This window comes from Lontra canadensis, unplaced genomic scaffold (assembly GCF_010015895.1).
Source record: "Lontra canadensis isolate GAN:19392208 unplaced genomic scaffold, GSC_riverotter_1.0 scaffold38, whole genome shotgun sequence".
In the NCBI taxonomy this organism is placed as follows: Eukaryota; Metazoa; Chordata; class Mammalia; order Carnivora; family Mustelidae; genus Lontra; species Lontra canadensis.
Window position 1 is genome coordinate 43,127 of NW_022631032.1, and position 21,358 is coordinate 64,484.

The following is a 21,358-nucleotide window of genomic DNA, read 5'->3' on the forward strand; positions in this document are numbered from 1 at the left end:
AGGGGCAGGAGATGTAGACCTTAGAGGACACTGTCTGTGCTCTTTGATATGTGCTACTTTCCTTTCTTTCCTAAGAATACAAGCTGGACCAACTACATAATTTGTGGGGCTGAATCCAAAATGAAAATGTGGGTATTTCAAAATTAAGAATTTCAAGGTGGCGACAGCAAAGCATTAAAATAAAGGTGGGGCCCTTCTAAACATGGGGATCTAGATGACTACGCAGGTCATACGCCCATGAAACCAGCCCTAAACACAAGTGACTGTATGTTGCAACTTCTTTGCCAAATCCCTAATGAATGAGATTCAAGTAGTGGAAGAAATACATCCAGTTTTAGGGTGAAAGCCCTGTGTGATCTCCAGACTCTTCCTTCCCCATCACAATGAACGTGGAGTCCTTGTTTTCAGTCAGTGGGGCCAACAGACTGAGGCAGTCAGCACTGTGAAGAAAGCTAGTCTAGTGTCACCTGGACCATAAAAGAAGTTCTTGTGTGTCAAGCCACTGAGACAAGGGAGTTGTTTGTTATTGCAACATCAGCTTAGCCCATCCTTAGTAATATGTAGGGGAAGGCCAGAGGCAGAGGGAATTGTCTCAACTCTGAAAGTACCATAAAAGAAAGGAAACTGGACAGTGAAGATTGGTGTGATGTCTCCCATGCATTTGTTTTTCCTCCAACAAAACACAAATTCAAAAGGGATCTTTTGCATGTTATAATTCTATGACTACACATAGTACTACTTTCTCTCAACTCATTTAAAAAATATGTTATCTAAGAAGAAAGATTATATATTCTCTTTGTCCATTAGCTTCCCAATCTCTAGGTCAATTGCCATCCTTGGCCCCATTCTTGATTCACTAACACCATCAATATTTTCAGAAGCTAAGAGGAAAGCACTCTTCTGGGGCAGTGTTCTGCTCTGTAGAAAGTATTTTATCAAGTTTTTAATTTGTCACCATGATTGGGTAGGTTTTTGATTCCAGAAACTCCAGCTGATTTTAGAAGAGTCTCATTGCTTGAAGCTCACTGAAACTGCTCTCTGTCATCATTTCCATGTTTTGTTAATTTGTATATCGCACTGGCTTCAGAGTTGTTCTTCATTGCTCTCAAACACTGGATTGCTATAAGACACTCCTCTTCCACACCCTGGCATGTCAGAGTAAGATGTTTTGTTTAATAGTGGCCAACTAGGGTCATTTGCCAAGGTTCTCTGCCATATCCGATACTGACTTTTTGACTGATAGCCAAAACACCTTTTGAAAGTCATCCACAGGGCTCGATTTTCAATAATGGCCTCCTGCAAAAGAAAGAGTTACTCTTTATAATCAGAAGTCAAATATTTCCAGGTTAGGGCCCTCCATACACCCCAAGAAGGAACCACCACATTGGCTGCTTAGATCCAGCTTGACAAAAAGCTTGAGGCCTGGACAAACAATTCCAATATGGTTTAATGGGTTAGGTCTCAGCCTCTCAAACTTTTCCACTTGTGGAACTCTTCTAGGAGGAGAGAGAGGTACATAGTTTCAAGAATCTAGAAACAACTTGAAGTAGTCTGTCTCAAGGGTGAAATTTCTCCTAAATCTTGTATATAAATTAAATTGAAATCATTCAAATTCTGCAAACTACTCCATACCACACCCATATTTAATTTCATATAAACTGATATTTAAAATTATTTACCACCAAATGGAATTACCCAACAGAAAGACGTGCCATGGGTATGATGTGGCTTTGGTATGCGCTGGCATATAAGTGCATAGTTACAAACAGAGGTCAGTAAAGTTGAAATATGCACCAGTCTTAGACTTGGACAGATCTGGATTCAGGTTCTATATCTGACATCTACTATGGACAAATTAATTACTTTTCCTGAGCCTCAGTAAGCAGAAATAATAAGTCCTTCCTGTTATGTTTGTCATAAAGATTATGTAACTCTCCTTATAATGCAAGATATGGCATGATATAGGTGCATCCCTTTGCCACCCTTCTGAGCTATTTAACAAATGGCTATGCACTATGTTGGTTGTGGCCTTTGACCTTCACCTACAAATATTTCATTGCAATGCATTTTTTAAGATTACAAAAGATACGTCTCTTTGGAAACATTTTAGACTGTTATTTTATTTCATGACAGAGCCTCAAATTGAGCCCAAATTATAACTTACAACATAGAATGTATGAGTGATTATTTTGTTAATTTTTCATTTTTATCATATGTAGCCATAAAAGCTAACCATCTTGAAGTTATCATAAAAGAAACAAAAAGAAAAAAATCCTGCTGTCCCACAGGTTTAAAACTCATTTTGGTGTTTGTCAGTGCTATCTTTGCTAAATTAGAAGAGTCAATTATGCCAGAGTAGCAGTTTTCCTAAAATTCACCTATCTTTGACATTTGACTCCCATTGCCAATGGAAATAAGGGGTACAACTAGTCTGAATCATTCTCTAAAAATGGATCATCTGTTAACAGGCTTTTAAAGACCCACATAGTCATCTCAAGACCATCTTGCAATCCTCAGGGCTCACAAATCCTAGCCAGATTTGTGATTCTACTTTCCCATACCAAAGGATTTTTGTCCTTCTTAATCCATAAGAGAAGAGTAGTTCTCCTTAGAGCTGGAATAAGGCAGGATCATAGGTATCCAATTAATGGTCTTAAAATTTGACTTACCTCTGGGAAAATTTAGCAGGTTTTAAAACAAATGAAACAAAGCAAAACACAGACACACACATGGACTTTAGTGCTGTATGTCACGCACTGAGTGTTTTCACAGTTCTAGAGTTATGTAGAGTTATGATGACCTGTATCACTTCACTGCTCTGTAAAAGGAAACTAAAGCACTGGGAAGTGATCTTTCCTATCACTCTACATTGTAAATTAAATGTAGAACTAGAAACAAAAAGAACCTCTTTATGAAATACCATTTCTTAAAAAACAAAAAACAAAACTTCATCACACAAGCTCTTCAGATTGGCTATGAAAACAATTCATATGTGTGTGTGTGTATATATATATATATATATATATATATATATATATGTATGTATACACACACACACACACATAATTAATTTTAAGACAAAGAAGGAGAATTAAGCTATCCATGTTAGCTCCTCTGCCTTTCAGCTGGAGGTTACATCATGAGAAAGAGAAGTAAAGATAAGGTTCCATTCAAATCTGTTTGTTAGGCCATTCTAAGATTAGGGGTAGGGTTAGACCTCTTAGCAGACCAGGCAATATTCAGGACTATACAAAAAGAGGCCAGCCATCCCTCATGCCTGTCCCCCAAAACCTCTCTGGATGATCTCTGTCACAGGCTGGCCAGGGAGTATGGAGTTAGCATGCCTATCCCAGGAATCTTTAGCATCTGCAGTCAGACATACCTACAACTACCTGAGGAAAGTATCTTGCTGCATCCATGACAGTCTGGGGTCTTTACTACTACTTTACTACTACTACTACTCTGCTAGGCTCACCTTGTAAGGCAAGAAATCTCAGTGTCCGTAATTCTCCATTACAAGGTCCTTCACCACAGACTCAAATGGCTTTGCCTTGTTCCTGAGTATCCCCTGACAGCAGGAGAAGAGTAACCTCAAACAACTGGCGATGGCAGTGGAAGAGCCTGGTGGTGAGAGGTGGGATCTCACAGTGTTATTTCTCAGTGAGAAAGCTGCTGGGAACCCACACTAAACATCCACGCCTATCTCCACTTCTCACTCAACACAAGAAAAAGAGGAGAAACTTAATCTTTCATGAGTATCAAATTACCCTCTCCATCTGCTGCAGGCAAGCAGCATCACCTCTTACATTTAATAATTGAACAAAACTTTACCCAGCTTCTATTAGAATAAAGCAGGGTTTTAGATATTGCAGGTACTGAGGTGAGTTCTTGCCAGCACAGTTTATATCCATATACAACCTATACACACATAGCTGTGGCATTTATCCTCTTGCTCACTCTAAACTCTGAGCAATGGACAAGGTCATCAAAATCCACCTTGCATTGTCCCCAAGGACATGGCACATGGTCAACAAATGTTCGTGGAAAGAGCGAATAAACAAATGAAATCCTGAATGACTGATAGATTCAAAGTAAGAAATACGAAGTACCACAAGAGAAAATATAATATTAATAGATTATACTATCAAATATTTACTATGTGCTTTTCTGTGTTCACATTTCATGCTCACAGCAACCCTTTGAGGTAAGGTACGCTTATTATCACTTGTCTTTCAGATGAAGAAACAAAGACACAGAGAAGTGGAATAGCAGGTGTCACCCAGAGTCAGGCAGCAGGAAAGGGTGGACCCAGGATTCAAACCCAGGTAGAATACTTCTGCAAATGTAATGGCAGTTGAACAGCTTCTTACTAGGGGATTATGGCAGACTTCATTGCTTAGTTACCTGGCACCTGTCACCAGACCTACTGAATCAGAAATGGTAGGGGAAGGGCTGGAGAAGTCCTCCTACAATGTATCCTACTTTGTTGTTCAGTACACTCCTTCCAACTTTTTCCTTTCTACCTTAAAGGGGGAAAAAAATACCTCACAAGCAATCTAAGCCAATCTGTCTAATTTTTTGGCATAGATCCAGTTTTCCAGAATCCTTTACTACTCAGGTTGAGTAGATAAGACACAGTTCTAACCAATGAAGCATCAGGTGGCTGTAGGAAATTATTTTGTTTCCTTGTAAAAGGTTCATACTTGAGGGGAAAAAGATTGCTGGTGCCTTCATGTCCTCCTGCATTAAAACAGAGATAATGCTCAGCTACATGGAAGTGATCTGGACACATAAGCAATACACACAAACGTGAAAGGCCAATATCTAAACATGGAGAGAGAGAAAAGTGAAAGATTCATGATCCCCAGTGACACCACTGAGGTACTAAACCAGCCCTGCAACCACTTACCTCCTATCTTCTTCACTTGATCTTAGCCAAAAGGCTGAGAAGCGATACCTCCTATCTTCTTAAGTAAATCAATAAATATCTTCATTGTTTAAGCCACTGTTACTTGTCTAACCTATCCAGGCTTTGGGAAAGATTCACAAAGAGGATGGTACTACAATGGTGCCATAGAGGATGAAATAGCATTTCAATATGCAGACATGGGGGCAGATGCACTAAACAGAGGAAATAATGTGATCATCGCCAGGGACAAGATACATACATAAGAATATCCCTTAAAGGGCAAGGTTCACCCTTCTGCAGCTAGGTATGAGGTCACCCATGTGATGCTCTTTTATTAATTTGGTGGTTTTGGAGATCTCTATGGGTTAGCATGGTCCTTGTCAATGTGGTTTCTCAACCAGCAGTATCAGGATCACCTGACAACCTGTTAGAAGCAACTTTTCCAGACCTACTGAATCAGAAATGCTAGGAGAAGGCCTGGACAACCTGTGTTTTAACAAGGTACTTCCAGGTAACTCTGGTGCCCATCCCAGTTTGAGAGGCCCTGGTTTGCGTACAGAGAGAGGCTCCAGTACCTTCATTCCATACTCTGTTCTGCCACCAGCTCCTGCGCAGTTTTTACCCTGCCTAGTATGGAAGGTTCTGCAGGGAATTCAGGTTCCAGATACCGTCCACCCACCATGAATCTCCCCCTCACTGGAACAAGGCTGGGTTTGCAACCAGAAGAAAGAATGTGGACAGAATGAATCCTGATGCTCACCTCCCCTTTGACACAGATGCCTTTTCCAGGGATGCTCCCGGTTCTTCAGGAGGCTTTGAAGAATACAGAGTTTGTCTAATAGCACTGAAGGAGGTGAGAGTGAACCACGTAGCCAAAGAAAGAGGGAGCACAGACTCATTTTACTGAGGGAATAGAGCAAATGGGAGATGAAGAATAAAAGCCAGGAAAAGCTCTATGAATCTTATCTCCCATCTGTAAAGTAAAAGTAATAGAAGTTGTTAAGTAAAAGAAGTCAGACAGAAAAGGCCATATATTATATGATTCCCTTTATGTGAAATGTCCAGAACAGGCAAATCCATAGAGACAGAAAGTAAATTAGTGGTTGCCAAGGGGTGAAGGATGGGAAAGGGGAATGAGGAGTGACTGCTACTGGGCACGGGATTTCTTCTGGGGTGATGAGAATGTTCTGGAATTAGTGGCAATGGTTGTACAACTTGGTTAATATACTAAAAACCACTGAACTGCATACTTCAAGAAGATAGATTTTATAGTATGTGAATCATATTTAACTTAAAAAATGAGTTGGTTCTCTATTTGTGGATTTTATAAATGAACAGGACTTTGGATACCATAATTCCATTTTCTCCTGGTGCGCTCTGTAGATGGGAGAACTAACACTTTGTTTGGAATTCACCAGGAGAAAGCACCATTGTTCATGTGGCTGAGGAATGGAGCCCCTGGCACTACTGAGTCTTATCAAATAAGACCGTTGCTTTTTTCAGACTCCCAAAGAATGCCCTGTCCATCTCTGCCCCAAATGATCAGTACCCCCGGGGCACTTACCTCCACAACAAGGGACACAATGAAATTGGAACTGAGCATAATGATGATGTAGACCCTCCACAGAACAGGAGTGCAGAGCAGCTGGTGGGAGATGGAGAGTCACTGTTAGTTTGAAGAAAAATAAACACTAGAAAAATGTTCACATGTTCATGGTGTACATTTTCATAGGTTATAGATCATGTATGTAATAGACATGCATTGTGTGTATGTTACATATACATAATACACACATACGTATAATACATATAATAAGACATGTTTTTATGCATGTATCAAACAATGTGGAAGGCTTATAGCCAATGATTCCAATGATTTGTAAACTGTGATTGTTCCTTTATTTTCTTTTATTTTTCTTTCTTCTTCTTTTTATTTTTTGGTTCCCCTGTAATTTCTAAATTTCCTAAAATAAATTTTATCAAAATTTGATAAATTTGATAAGAGTGTTTTTTGTTTGCTTCCATTGTTTGCTTTTGCAAAGGAATACAGGAATGTGGCCCTATTCCCAGGAGGCTCTGAGGATACACATGTCAAACCTCCACAATGGGCAGTGTTGCCCTCTTCTCTCTGGTCCCACAACTCCCCTCAGCTGAGCCCTGCTTTTGAGACTCGATTCAAGGTTGCACCCTCAGAACTGTGTGTACAGCTGCATGGAAGGTGCCATGACGAGGGTACTCACAGATGCAGCAAACAGGTCTGAAATGAAGCTGACCCTTCCTGCCTTTTCCCCCAGTTTCTCTGAATCTTTCTCAATCCCTCCCCAGGCACATGATGTATATAATAGATATGTATACTGAATGGATGGATGGGTAGATAAATGAAGGAATGGATGGATGGATGAACGAAATGAAGCCAAGTGCACACCTCTGGGCAGGGCAACTGCCTCATACACTGCCTTCCACAACAAGGGATTAAAAAGTGGTACAGCTCTGTGGTAGGCAATGCTATTAAAATTAAAAGTTCAAAACCATTTCTGGGAATTTATCCTAGAGACATATTTGTATGTGCCTGAAATGATATATGTATAAGGTTATTTCATTGCAGTTTTAAACACTGGAAGCAACTTAAATGTCAATCAATATGGGACTACAGATAAATTATGGTTCATGTACGTATATTGAAATAATATGTTAGCATAAAAAAGGAATGAGGAAGCTTTATGTACTGATATGAAGCAATTATCAGAATACACTGTCTAATGAAAGAACAAGGTGAAGAATTAGTATGTGTTTGGGGCAGCTGTGAACATGCTCCATGGAAGTGTCCTACTGGAAGAATAAGTGGCAGACGCTGCAGTGCCACTCAGAATCTCCCACCATGCTCCCCCTGAGGCCACGCTTCCCATGGGTTGCTCATAGCTAATAACTGAGGATGGCAGGCCTTCTCACTGCATTCATTCTTGTGAGAAACTAGACACCTCTGATAAGCAACTATAGTCGGGCTTTATTAGAATTGCACCACCCAGTGCCTAGGTGGCTCAATCAGTTAAGTGTCTGCCTTCAGCTCAGGTAATGATCCCAGAGTCCTGGGACTGAGCCCTGCATCGGGCTCCCCGTTCAGAGGGGAGTCTGCTTCTCCTTCTCCCTCTGCCCCTCTCCCCATCCCATGGGCTTATGCTCACCCCCCATCTCTCTCTTCAATTCATTCTCTCTCAAATGAATAAATGAAATCTTCAAAAATAAAAGAATTAAAAAAAAAAAAGAACTGCACTGTAGTCTGAACCCCTACTCATCTGGCCCTCCTTCATGGAGGTCAGACCCACATCAGAGTGGGGGACTCTCCCCCTCCTTTTCTGGCTTGCTAATGTTCTTTCCAATATGGGCAGCTCCTCCAAAACTTGCTTACATATCTCATCTCACCTTGCCATCTCCAGCTCAGAACACCTGGACAAATGTAATAGTCTGCTACTATTCATGTAAAAATGATATATATGTATGCATGCATATGTATAAAATATGCCTGAGAGTATATAAAATAAAGGGGTGTCATCAGTTGCCTTGAGAGAGGGGACCTGGCAGCTGGGGAAAAAGGATGGGAGGATGTAGAGTTTCTAATTTTTGAATTTTAAACTGTGTGAATGTATTCTCTATTTTTGAAAAATCATGCACTTTTTGAAAAATGAGCAATAACTAGGTTATAAAACAGCGTGACTCCATTTAAAATAAACTTCATAAATCAGTCAATGCACATTTATAATATTGAAGTTTCAAAGATGGACGGATATAGTGAATAATGTTATAATTTTCTTTGCCTGCATAGTCACTTACTAAAATGCACTTGCAATTTTGTGTAATAAGAAGAAAAATAGTTATTTTTAAGGTGAGCAATAATTCTCTGGAAACTCCTTTGCAGTCATGTTAGCAATGACCTCACACAGGTTCCCCTCAAAGACATCAGCCTTTCCATAAGAGTTTTTGCTTTTAAAGAGTGCGAATAAACCTAACATGTCTTGACCCTAACTTCTGCAGGATTAAGAAGTTTTAACTTCCTTAGAAGACTAGTGCACAAAGACTATCTCCATGAGTTCTTACTCTAATTCATGGAGATGTTTAATAACAGTGGCAATTACAGTGTTAGCCACAGTGACACAATTATCAAAATGAAAAATAAACATAGACATTAGTTTGTGTGTCACATGTCAAGAAGGGTTTGTGAAGGTTTTGCTGGTTTGCAATGAACTGTGAGCTCCTAGTGCTCATCTCCATGTAGGAACCTAATCTACAACAGCCAGTCAGTCATTTATTGCCATTATGTGCCATGGGCTATGTTAGGCACCGGTAATATGAGAATGAATAAGATAGGATTTTGACGTTCTTGAAATGTGTCTTTGAGATGGAGAGGAGGCCAGGTAGGCTCACGTAGCACTAAGTGAGAAAACTCATTTCGTTTTACCATCTCTTCTCTATTCTACTTATTGGTCTAAAGGACATTTGGAAATAATGAACTTCTGATTTGAGAGTATAGATTAAAATAATAGAAATATATATTTTTTTCCTTGCTCAAATATGTAAAAATTGTCTCTTAAAGAGTTTTAAATTTGTCTCAAAACTACATATTATTAGACAATTCATGAGGCAAGGTATGGCTCTTTTCAAACAAGTTTTGCAGACATTAAATATGAATATATAGACAAACATGTTTTTAATGAGTTTTTTTTTAAAAAAAAGATGTAAACACAGATTTGAGAATTAACAGAAAAAGTGTAATAGGCAAACTGTTTTCAACAGCTTCAAAACAGAAGCATTTAGAAAAAAATGTCTCACACTTGAAAGAGAATATATATATATAAATAGATTTTTCCATTCTTACAGGGATCTTTTAAAAGAAAAATGTTCAATGCTTCTGAAATACATGGAAATCAAGACTAGATAGAATCTTATTTCCTGGCCAGCTTAAATACAAAATATGAATAAATTCAGTATTCTTTTTAACTCTACTATTTGAAAAGAATAATCAGTGTCAAGAATCTGTGTCACTTGCAATTGTGACCTGCTTCTTGCAGTCAGGGTGTTACATAACTATAAACCATCATCATATCCCAGAGATAAGACTTACATCCAAACGCCTATATAATTCTGGAATATCAGCAAATAGAATGAACAGACACACACTCAGCTGTAGGACCAGCACAAGGACAAATATATCTGAGGAAATAAGAACACAAACTATCATTTAGAGAAATCAGAATATAGAATGTCACATCTATTGATAGACATATTCTAGATTAACACTGATTAAATTTACTTGATTTCTATGCCCAAACACAGCATAATAAATGGAAAGTACTCATTTCTATGCAATGGGTCTCACCTCCACAATTTCTATGCATGTCCTTGAGGCAAGTGGGAATTTTCACATGCATGTTGTAAGTTTCAATTAATAAAAGTAGGAAATATAGAGAGAGCAACATTGATATATATTCAAAAAATGTCTTGAAGACATTTAAATACCTGAGTCTTTTTAATACAAAACACCTGCCTCAGGGGTGCCTGGGTGTCTCAGTGGGTTAAAGCCTCTGCCCTCAGCTCAGGTCATGATCCCAGGGTCCTGGAATCAAGCCCCGCATCGGACTTTCTGCTCAGCAGGGAGCCTGCTTCCTCCTCTCTCTCAGCCTGCCTCTCTGCCTATTTGTGATCTCTGTCTGTCAAATAATAAATTAAAAACCTTAAAAAAAAAACCTGCTTCAAATCCTTTTCTGGAAAAAAAGGAGGGCTATAAATAATCAAATGTTTAAATGACAGTCATGTACAGGTCAGCATTTGACTGCTTTCTCATCCTAAGAAGAAGGGCAAAATAACTTTCTCTGAACAAACACATCTTTATGAGGATATTGATTGTTCAACTTGTGCTTCTAAATCTTCCCAATTAGAGAGGTAGTGGTGGCATACAAATAAATGTCTCAAGAGCTAATCAGGTCACCCACATGTCCTAACACATTCCCCACCCCAGCCCAGAATGTAAGGTGGTTGTAGGTACTTTGTCTAAGAGCCTCCACAATCACTAAGGCCAGGTTCCTTCAGGAAGGACCCACTCCCAGGCTGCCAACCATCTTAATCATTGTCTTCATGGCAGGAGACATGTTCCGTCTGAACACTGCGATGCTTCTCTCCACTTCCTCCCAGAAGAATTGTGACAAAAACTGACAAGGAAATAAATGGCCATCCCAATCTGGAGTGGTGTCATAAAAAGACACCTAGATACAAACCTCTGGTGAAGGAAAGGGTAGAGAAATAAACCCTAGAATTTAATGTAGCTTTGAAGGAAGGAGCAAAGGATGAGGCTACATGATGTGTTTTAGCAAACCTTAGAGTAGAAGTCAGCAAACCCAAGATAATCATCAACTCTGCAGCTGCTCCCTGAGTAACCTAGGAATATCTGTTCCCTCTGGTGACCTCTCACCTCTGATCTACTACAATGCTACTCACAGTTTGTATAGATGGGCTGCCTAAACGGTTTTCCTTTAGAGAAAATAAGAGCCACAATGATACAGTTGACTGTTCCTAAGAACCATATGGTAGTGTTCTCAAAGCTTGTGAAGGCACCATTATTTCCAATTTTTTCTGGAGCAGTTGGAGAAATAATTAACTTTGAGATGTTTTCATTTTGTAGTGTGCAGACACTAAAAAGGAAGCAAAAAAAAATGTAATGAAGTAAGATGACAAGTCTTTATGGAACATTTAGATCATTTGTATCTGTAGGACTCCATGCCCTCAATGTAATTGCTTATACTTTGGGGAAGAATATACTGAAAAGTAAGGAGAAGGAAACCAGCACAGATAGATCTATATTTTGGATAGATGAATAGATAAAAGATAGCTAGATGATAAATAGATAGATGATAGATAAACAGATGATGGAAGATGATGGATAGATAGAGAATAGATAGATAAGCAAATTATATATATGTTCAATAAATTGGACACCCATCATGTGTATTTTGGATATGTGGAAAAGACATGAGTAAGTCATGATTCTTCCCTCTCATGGCTTAAGATCTCTAGACATTTATAAATAAGGTGACTATATAATTTGTCATACAATAAGAACAGATTTTAATGTAAAAGAAAAAGACAAATATCATCAGAAAAACTGGTACTTGCCAGAGGAGACATGAACGGGGGTGGGTGGGGAAAATAGATAAAGGGGATTAAGATGTACAGATTTCCAGATACAGCTGAATAAGTCACAGGGATGCAAAGTACAGCATAGAGAATATAATCAGGAGTATCATAATAACGTATGGTGATAGATGGTGCTTATCGTGGTTAAGCACTGAATGATGTATAGAATTGCCAAACCGATAGCTCGTACACCTGAAACTAATATAATGTGGTATGCCAATTACACTTCAGTAATTAATTACAATTAGTTTCATTGTTATATCAGGCTTAAAGAGGGGCTGACTGGGCAAATTACAATGCATGGTCACCCTAGATATAAAAAATGGTCATAGGTCGTTAAGACACAAGACAGGAAAAGATTCATGCCATAGAATAACATCCTCAAACTGTGCTACTGAGAATAGAAGATCACTGGAAATTTTCCCAAGGGACTTAAAGAAGCCAACAATTCTAGAAGAATGAAGAACCATTGGCTTCCTATCATTAGAAATTAGAATGTGAAATGTTGGAATCGAGGTTTTGATAGTACCTGTGCATCCTCATGGAATACCAAGGCTGCCTCTGAACCAGAATGAAGCCCACAATGTGCATAGCCAGGCTGAGAAGAATGTTGAAAATCACAGAGAGCAGCAGAGGTGGGGAGATCAGCCTTCCTGCAGGCCTGAAAGGCACCAGCTTGGGGTAGGCACCATTCAAATTCACTACAAAATAAATTCAAGTTTTATATTTGTGAGAGCAGGGAAATGTTTTATTCTTCATCAGAAGAACAGTGTAACTTCTTGGGCCCACATATCCAAGCACACTGACAAACTGAAATACATCATTTTTTTTTTTTTGAGGGAACGAAACAAGAATGGGCCCCAGCTCAAGTCATATGAGAAATTCTTAAGAGAGCAGACAGAACAATCATGAGCCACTTTTATTTTTGCCTATTAAATGAGCAAAGGCCATAAAATTATAAGTGAGGGCATGATGAAATGCATACTTTCGTACACTGTTTATGGGAATCTACGTTGACACAAACCTTCTGTAGGGCAATTTAATAATAAATATGAAAAAAGTGAAAATTGTCCATAACATTTGACATGGTTATTCATGGAAATTTACCCTAAGCTAAAAAAATCAGAGGTATAAAAACATGTTCAGTACTGTATCATTTACAGTAAATTATGGTACATCTATATAATGAAACAACATACAGTCACTAAAAAGTAATGCTTTAAAATATTCAATGACAAAATGAGGAGTGACATCAGAAAAATGGCAGAGAAGGAAGTTCCAAGTTCCCAACCTTCCACAGAAACATCGAAAAACAAGCAGAAACTGTTAAAACTAACTTCATTAGAACTCTGAAAAACAAAGGCTTATAGCAATCAAACAAATGCTAAATCAAGAAAAAAAAGGCAATTTAAAAGTGGTAGGCAGGCTTTGTGTCATTTTTACTTGCCCTTGCCATACTCCTCTTCATCTCAGTGGCAATCTCAAAGTTGATTGTTCACACTCCCAATATGGGGAGGACTCTCATGTCTGGCCACAGGAGGAAAAGAGCAGATTTCAACACCAATTATTGTGTAGGTCTGTTCTAACCTGTCTGGGAGTTACCTGAAGGACTAGCACAAGGTGCTCATCTCTCTCACCTAATATGAAACTTAACTCAGGACAGCAGTATACACTGCTTAAAAACATTGTAAGCCTAACCAACTACCCACAATCACCTGGGGCAAAAGATAACAGCTGAGACATAAAATAACAGCCAAAATAAAGAAAACCTAAAGAAATTTTCTTTGGGAAATTATGGCTTTCAAAAGCACCTGTGTATATTGGGGACCAGAGAAAGCCGTGCACATACCTAAGGTAAGATATATGTCAGAAAAGACCAGAACAGCCCCTTAGTTTTAACTCTGGATGATCTCTGCACTCAGCACAAGCCTGACTAAGTGTTAAAGTGCCCCAGCACAGAACAAATCTGCAAAATATTAATTAGAAACTTTTGTACAACAAAGACAATCTTCTTTGTTCATTGTTTTAAACTGATGGAGGTTGAGAAAAATCTCAATCAAAACACTAGCTGAACAAAAGCCAAAGGAACAGAGATTTCGTCGACCACACATAACAACTGATACAGTCTTTGCAAAAATAGTTTAGGGAAATCATTAAACTAATGTACTCTGACAGTCTTCAAAAAACAGCAAAACAAAAACCATCAAGCCCTAGGGAAGGGGGTAAATCTGATTTCCAGAGTTATGACACTATAATATTCAATGGAACAAAATAAATTGACAGAATTTATCTCTGAGGAAGCCTGGGCATTGGACATATTGGACAGACTTTAAAACAACTGTTTCAAATATGCTCAAAGAAATCAGGAAGCAACGTACAAACAAAATGAAAAGTCAATAAAGAGATAAAAAATATGAAAACAAGCCAAAAGGGATTCTTTTTAAAGAATTATTTTTTATAATTTCTACCTCTTTACTGACACCTCATTTTGTCCAGTAGAAGTAACCAGTTGAACAAATATAGAAGACTGTATTATTGTATTTTTGGTTTTGAATTCCAGTTTTTATTCCTATATGGTTTAAAAGATAACACAAAAAAATAATTATAGATCTATGTTGTTGGGCACACAATGGATAAAGATGTAATTTGTGTCAACAACAATATAAAAGGAGGAAACAGAGTTGTGAAGTAGCAGAGTTCTGCGTGCTCTTAAAGTTAAGGTATCAATTCAAAGTAAATTATTATAAATTTAGGATGCTACATGCAACCCTATGATTAAAAGTTATGTCAGGGTTAACATTATATACAAGGGTGAAAGATTGAGAGGTTCCCCCTAAGATAGGAACAAGACAAGAATGCCCATTTCACCACTGCTATTCAACATTATACTGAAAGTTCTATCCAGAGCAATTAGAAAAGGAAAAGAAATAAAGTCATCCAAATTAGAAGGAAGAAGTAAAACAATCTCTATTCACAAGTGACATAATCCTGTATATTGGGAATCCCAAAGAATACATGACAAAGTAACTAGAGGGGCACTTTGTTGCTCAGTGGAGAGAGCATGCAGTCTTGATCTCAGGATTGTGAGTTTGAACCCCACATTGAGCATGGAGCGTACTTAAAAAAATTAAACTTCTACTTCGGCTCTTTAAAAAAAAAGAAAGAAAGAAAGAAAGCTACTAGAGGATAAACAAATTCAGCTACATTGCAAGATATAAGATCAAAACATAAAAATCAGTTGTGTTTCTATATAATGGCAATAAACAATTTTAAAAATAAATTAATAGAACAATTCCATTTTCAAAAGCATCCAAAACAATAAAATATCTAGAAATAAGTTTATCCAAAGAGGAAAAAGAGTTGAACACTAAAAATCACAAACTTTGCTAAAAGAAATTAAGCAAAACATAAGTAAAAAGAAATAACATCAGATGTTCATAGATTGAAAAATTTAATATTGTTGAGATTTCAATATTATCCAAGGTGATCTATAGATTCAACACAATCTCTATCAAAATTCAAATGGTTTTATTTTCAGAATAATAAATTTGATCTTCAAATCCATGTTGAATTAAAGGAGACCCTGAATAGTCAAAACAATCTTGAAAAAGAACAATGTTGGAGGACTCAACACTTCCTGATTTCAAACTTACTATAAAAAAAGTAATCAGAACACTGTGGTAATAGTGTAAGGTAATGGCATAGAGACGAGTGTAATAGAATTGAGGGTCCCGAAATAAACCCATACATCCATGTCCAATTGATTCTTCAATATGAGTGTTAAGACTATCCACTGGGGAAAGAATAGTCTTTTTAACAAATGGGGCTGAGACAACTAGATTTCATTCCAAATAAATGAATTGGACCCCAACTTCACACCATATAGAGAAATTAATACAAAAACACAAAAAGAATCAATGACTTCAGTGTAAGAGCCAAAAATAAAATAAAATTCTTTTTAGAAAACATAGGGTAAATCTACGTGACCTTAGATTTGACAATGGATTCTTAGATATGACACCTGAAGCATGAGCTATAAAAGAAATAAATAGATACATTGGACTTAGTCATAATTAGAAACTTTTGTACATCGAAGGATATTATCAAGAAAAGGAAAAAGCAATATAGAATGGGAGAAAATGTCTGCAATAATGTATATGAGAAGGTTTTAACATCCACAACATCTGAAGAACTCTAGAGCTCAATAACCAAAAGACAAAAATCCAGTTAAGAAATCAGCAAAACACTTAAACATTTCTCCAAAAAAGACATACAAATGACCAATAAGTACATGAAAATATATTCAACATGATTAGTTATTAGGGAAATAAATTTAAAACCACAATAAGATACCATTCCCTACTGACTAGGATATGAAAATAATTTAAGTGAAATAACAAGTGTGGATAAGACTATGGAGAAATTGAGATCCTCACTGAGATCTGAATAATGAGAAAAAGTCAAAGCCATATGAAGATTGACCGGAAGAGTATCTTACACAAAGGAAATGGCAAAACAAAGGTACTGTGGTGCCCACAAGTTTGGCAGTGCTCAAGAGACTGAAAAACCAGGGTGCCTGGAACAAGTGAGTAGCAATGTGGTTGGAGGTGATGGTAGAGAAGCAGGGGCCAAAGCATTTTAAGCAAGTGGATGACAATAAAATTTATTTTTTTAAAGATTTTATTTATTTATTTGACACAGAGAGAGACAGGGAGAGCAGGAACACAAGCACGGGGAGTGGGAGAGGGAGAAGCTGGCTTCCCGCTGAGCAGGGAGCCCAATGTGGGGCTCCATCCTAGGATCCCGGAATCATGACCTGAGCTGAAGGCAGACGCTTCATGACTGAGCCACCCAGGTGCCCCAGTAAAATTTATTTCTTAAAAATAACATTCTACTACCCTTGGAAAGGTAAATGGGGGTGAGAGGAAACAAGATCAGTTGGGAGATTGTTACAGGAATCCACAAGGGAGGCAACATTGCTCTGTGACAGGGGTTACAGAGCTGCGGATGGAGAGGAGAGATGCAGGATAGCTTCTGCAGGTAGAGCCACCCAGAATTTCATAGGTATGGGATGTGAAGAGTAATAAAAAGAGAAACTAAGGATGGCTCCAGGTTTTTGAACAACTAGGCGGTTAGTGGTGCTATTTTGCTAGAATGTAAGGAAAGGAAGTTTTATTTGTTTTTGTTCTTTCACTGATGTATTCTAAGTGCCCATTTCAGTAAGTAGTACAAGCTCAGCACTCAGTAGTTAATGATTTTGTTGAATATCAGATCTTGTAGAAGATAAGAAAATATATTTATATGCTGATAAGAATGATCCAGCAGACCAGTGAAAATTTGAGGATGGTGGAAAAAGAGATTATTACATTAAACAAAATCCTTGAGAAGGTAGGAGGAAGTAAGATTAAAGGTACAAGTGGAATTGTTGGCATTCATATCGAACAGAGAGGAAAGCAGAGAATCTAATAAAGATGATGGGAGTGGATGAGTTGGGGAAAAATCCTACGGCAGGAAAACTGAGGAGACACTTAAGAGGTGGGAGTGGGAGTGGCCTAATCGAAAGTCTACCTTTAATGTCCATTCAAAACCCTGAAAAGCTAGGATTTAAAGATGGAAAACATAAAAGCCATTCAGCTTCTATAAGCTGGGCACATTTTAACTGTAATTAATTACACCAGAAAGCATACTGTGGTCAGCATTCCTGATTTTCAAAGAGCATTTTTTATCTTTAGTGACCAAAAAAAAAAAAAAAAAAAGTTTAGTGACCATTATGGAAGCTCTGTATTTTGTAGAAAACAACAAAAGAACTAGCCAGATTTCCTTTTGCTAACACTTTTCTTTTTGCCCAACACTCAAAAGTAGAGTTCTTATTTCCTGGGGCAGAAGGAAATACATTGAAGAGAGCAAAGGGAGTTTTTTAAAATATCTTACTTGTTATGCCAATAAGAGTTGTGATGGCCAGATCCTGGAACAGAAACTGGTAATTTGAAAGACTGTTTGTCTCCTGAAAATAAAAAGGAAAATGACTTAAAAAAAATTATGACCTTTTAGATGAAGTCTGACATGAACTGCTTTCATTTTGTCACTGCAACATAAGATTTTACAAGGAGAGGGTGCAGCCAGGGTCCTGTCCGTGTTAGTGAGAGTACCAAAGGCAAGGCTGTGAAACCTTCTCTGGCCAGGAGGACACCCTCGTGTGCTCTCTGGCCTGGGTCATTTGTGCATCCGTAACCCCTTATTGAGGGGGACATCTCACTCCACTAGATTCATCTCTGATCTTTTTTCTACCTTCTAGCAGAGAAGTCAGGGTTTGGTCTGGCACAATGAAATAGTGAGTTCCCAGGAGTTAAGTATGTGGTGATCTTACCAAAATTTTACCAATGGCAAAAGAATACCTGAACCCACTATTTGCATTTTGGGGCATTGTTAGAAAGTTCTGATAAAGCAACTAGATATTCTTGAGGAAAAAAAGTGTGAAGATCTTACTGATTTTAAGTAACTTGCTTCCTTGCCCCCCCCACCCCCTTTAGTGGAAAGGAGTAACGGTGATCTGTGTTTAATTCTATAGCATGAGTTATTGGGATTCCAAAATAGTGCCAAATTTACATATATAGCTTCTCCTTCTCCAGCTCATTCATTAACGAGTGGGAAAAGACATAGGTAATCTGAAAATAACAGAACTAAATCCTTCAATCCAGAGGCGAGAGGGCAGGACATAGAGATGAATTTAAGGAATCAGCAATAAGCTGCTTGTACAGGTTCGTGAGAATTAATTGCTAAGTTTTCAGGGATCTTTTTGAACTGGTTGTTAAGCACAGCCATTATAAAAATTTAAGTCATACAAATCTACTATTAAATACATTATGCTAAAAACAAAGCTAATAAATACTTCCAAACCCACCACTTCCTAATCATTTTCCTACATTGTGCTGTTATCTATGCCTTTCAAGAAATTTACAACTCTTATATCTTTGTGGTGCATTACACATAATGGCACGCTCCTGTATATCTCTGTATATCTCTCCCAACTCCATGCTCAGTGACAGCAGGTAGACAGCTTGAGACCAGCCATGGTAGTATTTACACCATGAAAGTTGGCAAACATTAATAACCAGGACTTGTTTTTCCAGGGAGAGACAGCTATGAAATATTTAGCAGCTACCCCAATCAGAGAATCATCTCTCTAATGAATGGTACCCTAGAGTAGAGTCACACTGCAGCTGGGAAGATAGAGACCTGGTCCAAGCAGGCAGAAGCAACAGCGAGAGAGAAAGTGCTGAAGATCAGAACACAGATGCTGAAGATCTTCAGCAACCACTGCATTAAAAATGTCAAGAGAGTCAGAGAATTGACACCATCAACTTTTCCCGAGTACATTCACCTATTTCTGATTTACTTTCAAAATAAAGGTGGGTTTAGAGGGGCTACTGGTGCTTGCAATTCCCCACATGCCCTCTTCCTTAAAAAGCATTGCAACCTGGGACGGGTGGTACACCATGACTTGTTTTGGTCCTCACTAACCAAGAACTCAGGTCCCCAGTCATACCCAGTAGAGCAGCAGAACACCAACATACTGAATCATGCTGTACAGAGCCATGTACTTAAACATGCAAAATGAGGTAACCAGAGCTGCACGTCCTTCCCTGTGTGAGAAAAGAAATGAAAAAGTGAGTAAATGAAAGGAAGAGAAAGAATTGAGGTCAGTTACAATGTGCTGTTCAGCTGAACTCAGGAGAAAAAACTCGAAAGCCGGATTATTCAACTCTTTGTCTGACAGACTGGACAGCCTTGAGCCCATGGGAGCTGGCTGTCAGAATAGGACTAGATTTTTAGGAAACACCCATTCCAGGCCAAGGTCCACAGGTTTGGTCCAGCTATGGAGTCCAGGTCGAGTGTTAGTCTTGTCCTTTGTTTGTGGGGACTATGTCAGCCCAGAGTCAGAGGAACTGATCCCAGATCCCACACCTACACACTGATGTCATTTGGATGGTCAGTTTCCTTCTGTCACAGTTTCTTCATCTGTGAACTAAGGGATTTCAATAAGATTGCAGGCTTGGGGGCTATTTTCCTGCAGGTGTTTCACTTCATTCGAATCTCATTTGGCAATCCCAACTTTTTCTGAAACTGGACTAGAACAGTACTGAAATTAGTCATATATGGAATATAAATAGACTAGAAACAATGAGCATGCTTATTTCTGTTCATGTTGATTGAATCTGAGTAAATAGTATATATTGAAAGCATAAAATAGATTACCTATGAAATGTCACTTTTGTATCTTTCATTGGAAAGAAAATAGAGTTTAAATTTCCTTCTGGTCAAAATGTTTTCCTGGGATTCCAAAACCTGATTTTAAAACAGGCTTTTTCCTGTTTGGGGGCTCTGCTGCTATCATTTGCTTCACCAGAACATAGTTTCTCCTCATCTCTCACCTCCTTAGAAAGGCTTTCACATACCACCTACCTATAGCAGCCAATTCTACCTCCCCAGTCCCCTTCGAACTTTTCCCATTACCCTTGATTTATCCGTATATGTGTTTATTGCCTGATTTCTTCACCAGAAGAAAGCTTTATGAGATCAAGGGATGTGTGACTTACATTTTTTTTAAAAGATTTTATTTACTTATTTGACAGGCAGAGATCACAAGCAGGCAGAGAGGCGGGGCTGTGGGGGGGGGGAGCGGGAAGCAGGCTCCCTGCTGAGCAGAGAGCCCCATGTGGGGCTTGATCCCAGGACCCTGGGATCATGACCCGAGCTGAAGGCAGAGGCTTTAACCCACTGAGCCACCCAGGCGCCCCTGTGATTTACTTTCTTCTGGGTCTTCAGTGTCTCCACCAGTCCCTGGCACTAAGTGCCTACTCTCTAAATATTTGTCGAATACATGCATAAGTTATTTAAAAATCGGGAAGAGCTAGCCAAATCATTATTATTTTAATGTGGAGGGAATAGTACGATGTTTGTAGATAAAACATATTTAAATAAAATCAATTTTAATAGAATTTTTAATCCTATGTGGCTGTTTGAGCTTGGGCGTATCAATTGAACCTCAATTTCCATATTTGCAAAAGAAAATAGTGACCATTCTTACATCTCCAGGGTATTTTGAAGTATAAGATAGTAGGTATTAGAGCACTTCACAAACTGTAAATACATGTTAGTTATAACAGCCCAAAGCAGCCACAATGCTAACCATCTCTATGATTCAAATAAAATAAAGTAGAAGTACATATTCTAGGAGACTGAGATAAAATACCAAGGGAAATTTTA

The 21,358-nt window shown here is 38.3% G+C and overlaps 1 protein-coding gene across 5 annotated transcripts in view; it reads right to left on the reverse strand.

The window, feature by feature from the left end:
* Window positions 1-347: 347 nt before the first annotated feature.
* Window positions 348-21,358, reverse strand: part of ATP13A4 (ATPase 13A4) — a 122,284-nt gene continuing 101,273 nt past the window's right edge. Inside the window, exons 24-30 of one of the 5 annotated variants that reach the window (XM_032869263.1) lie at window positions 19,638-19,734; window positions 18,023-18,095; window positions 12,621-12,792; window positions 11,396-11,589; window positions 10,026-10,114; window positions 6,474-6,554; window positions 348-1,296 (exon numbers count right to left, since the gene is read on the reverse strand). In XM_032869263.1, the coding sequence (XP_032725154.1) occupies window positions 1,084-1,296; window positions 6,474-6,554; window positions 10,026-10,114; window positions 11,396-11,589; window positions 12,621-12,792; window positions 18,023-18,095; window positions 19,638-19,734 (919 nt within the window). In that variant the 3' untranslated portion in view covers window positions 348-1,083. Of the gene's footprint in view, window positions 1,297-6,473; window positions 6,555-10,025; window positions 10,115-11,395; window positions 11,590-12,620; window positions 12,793-18,022; window positions 18,096-19,637; window positions 19,735-21,358 lie in introns of those variants that run through there. The other 4 variants (XM_032869264.1, XM_032869265.1, XM_032869267.1 and 1 more) reach the window with 4 other exon arrangements.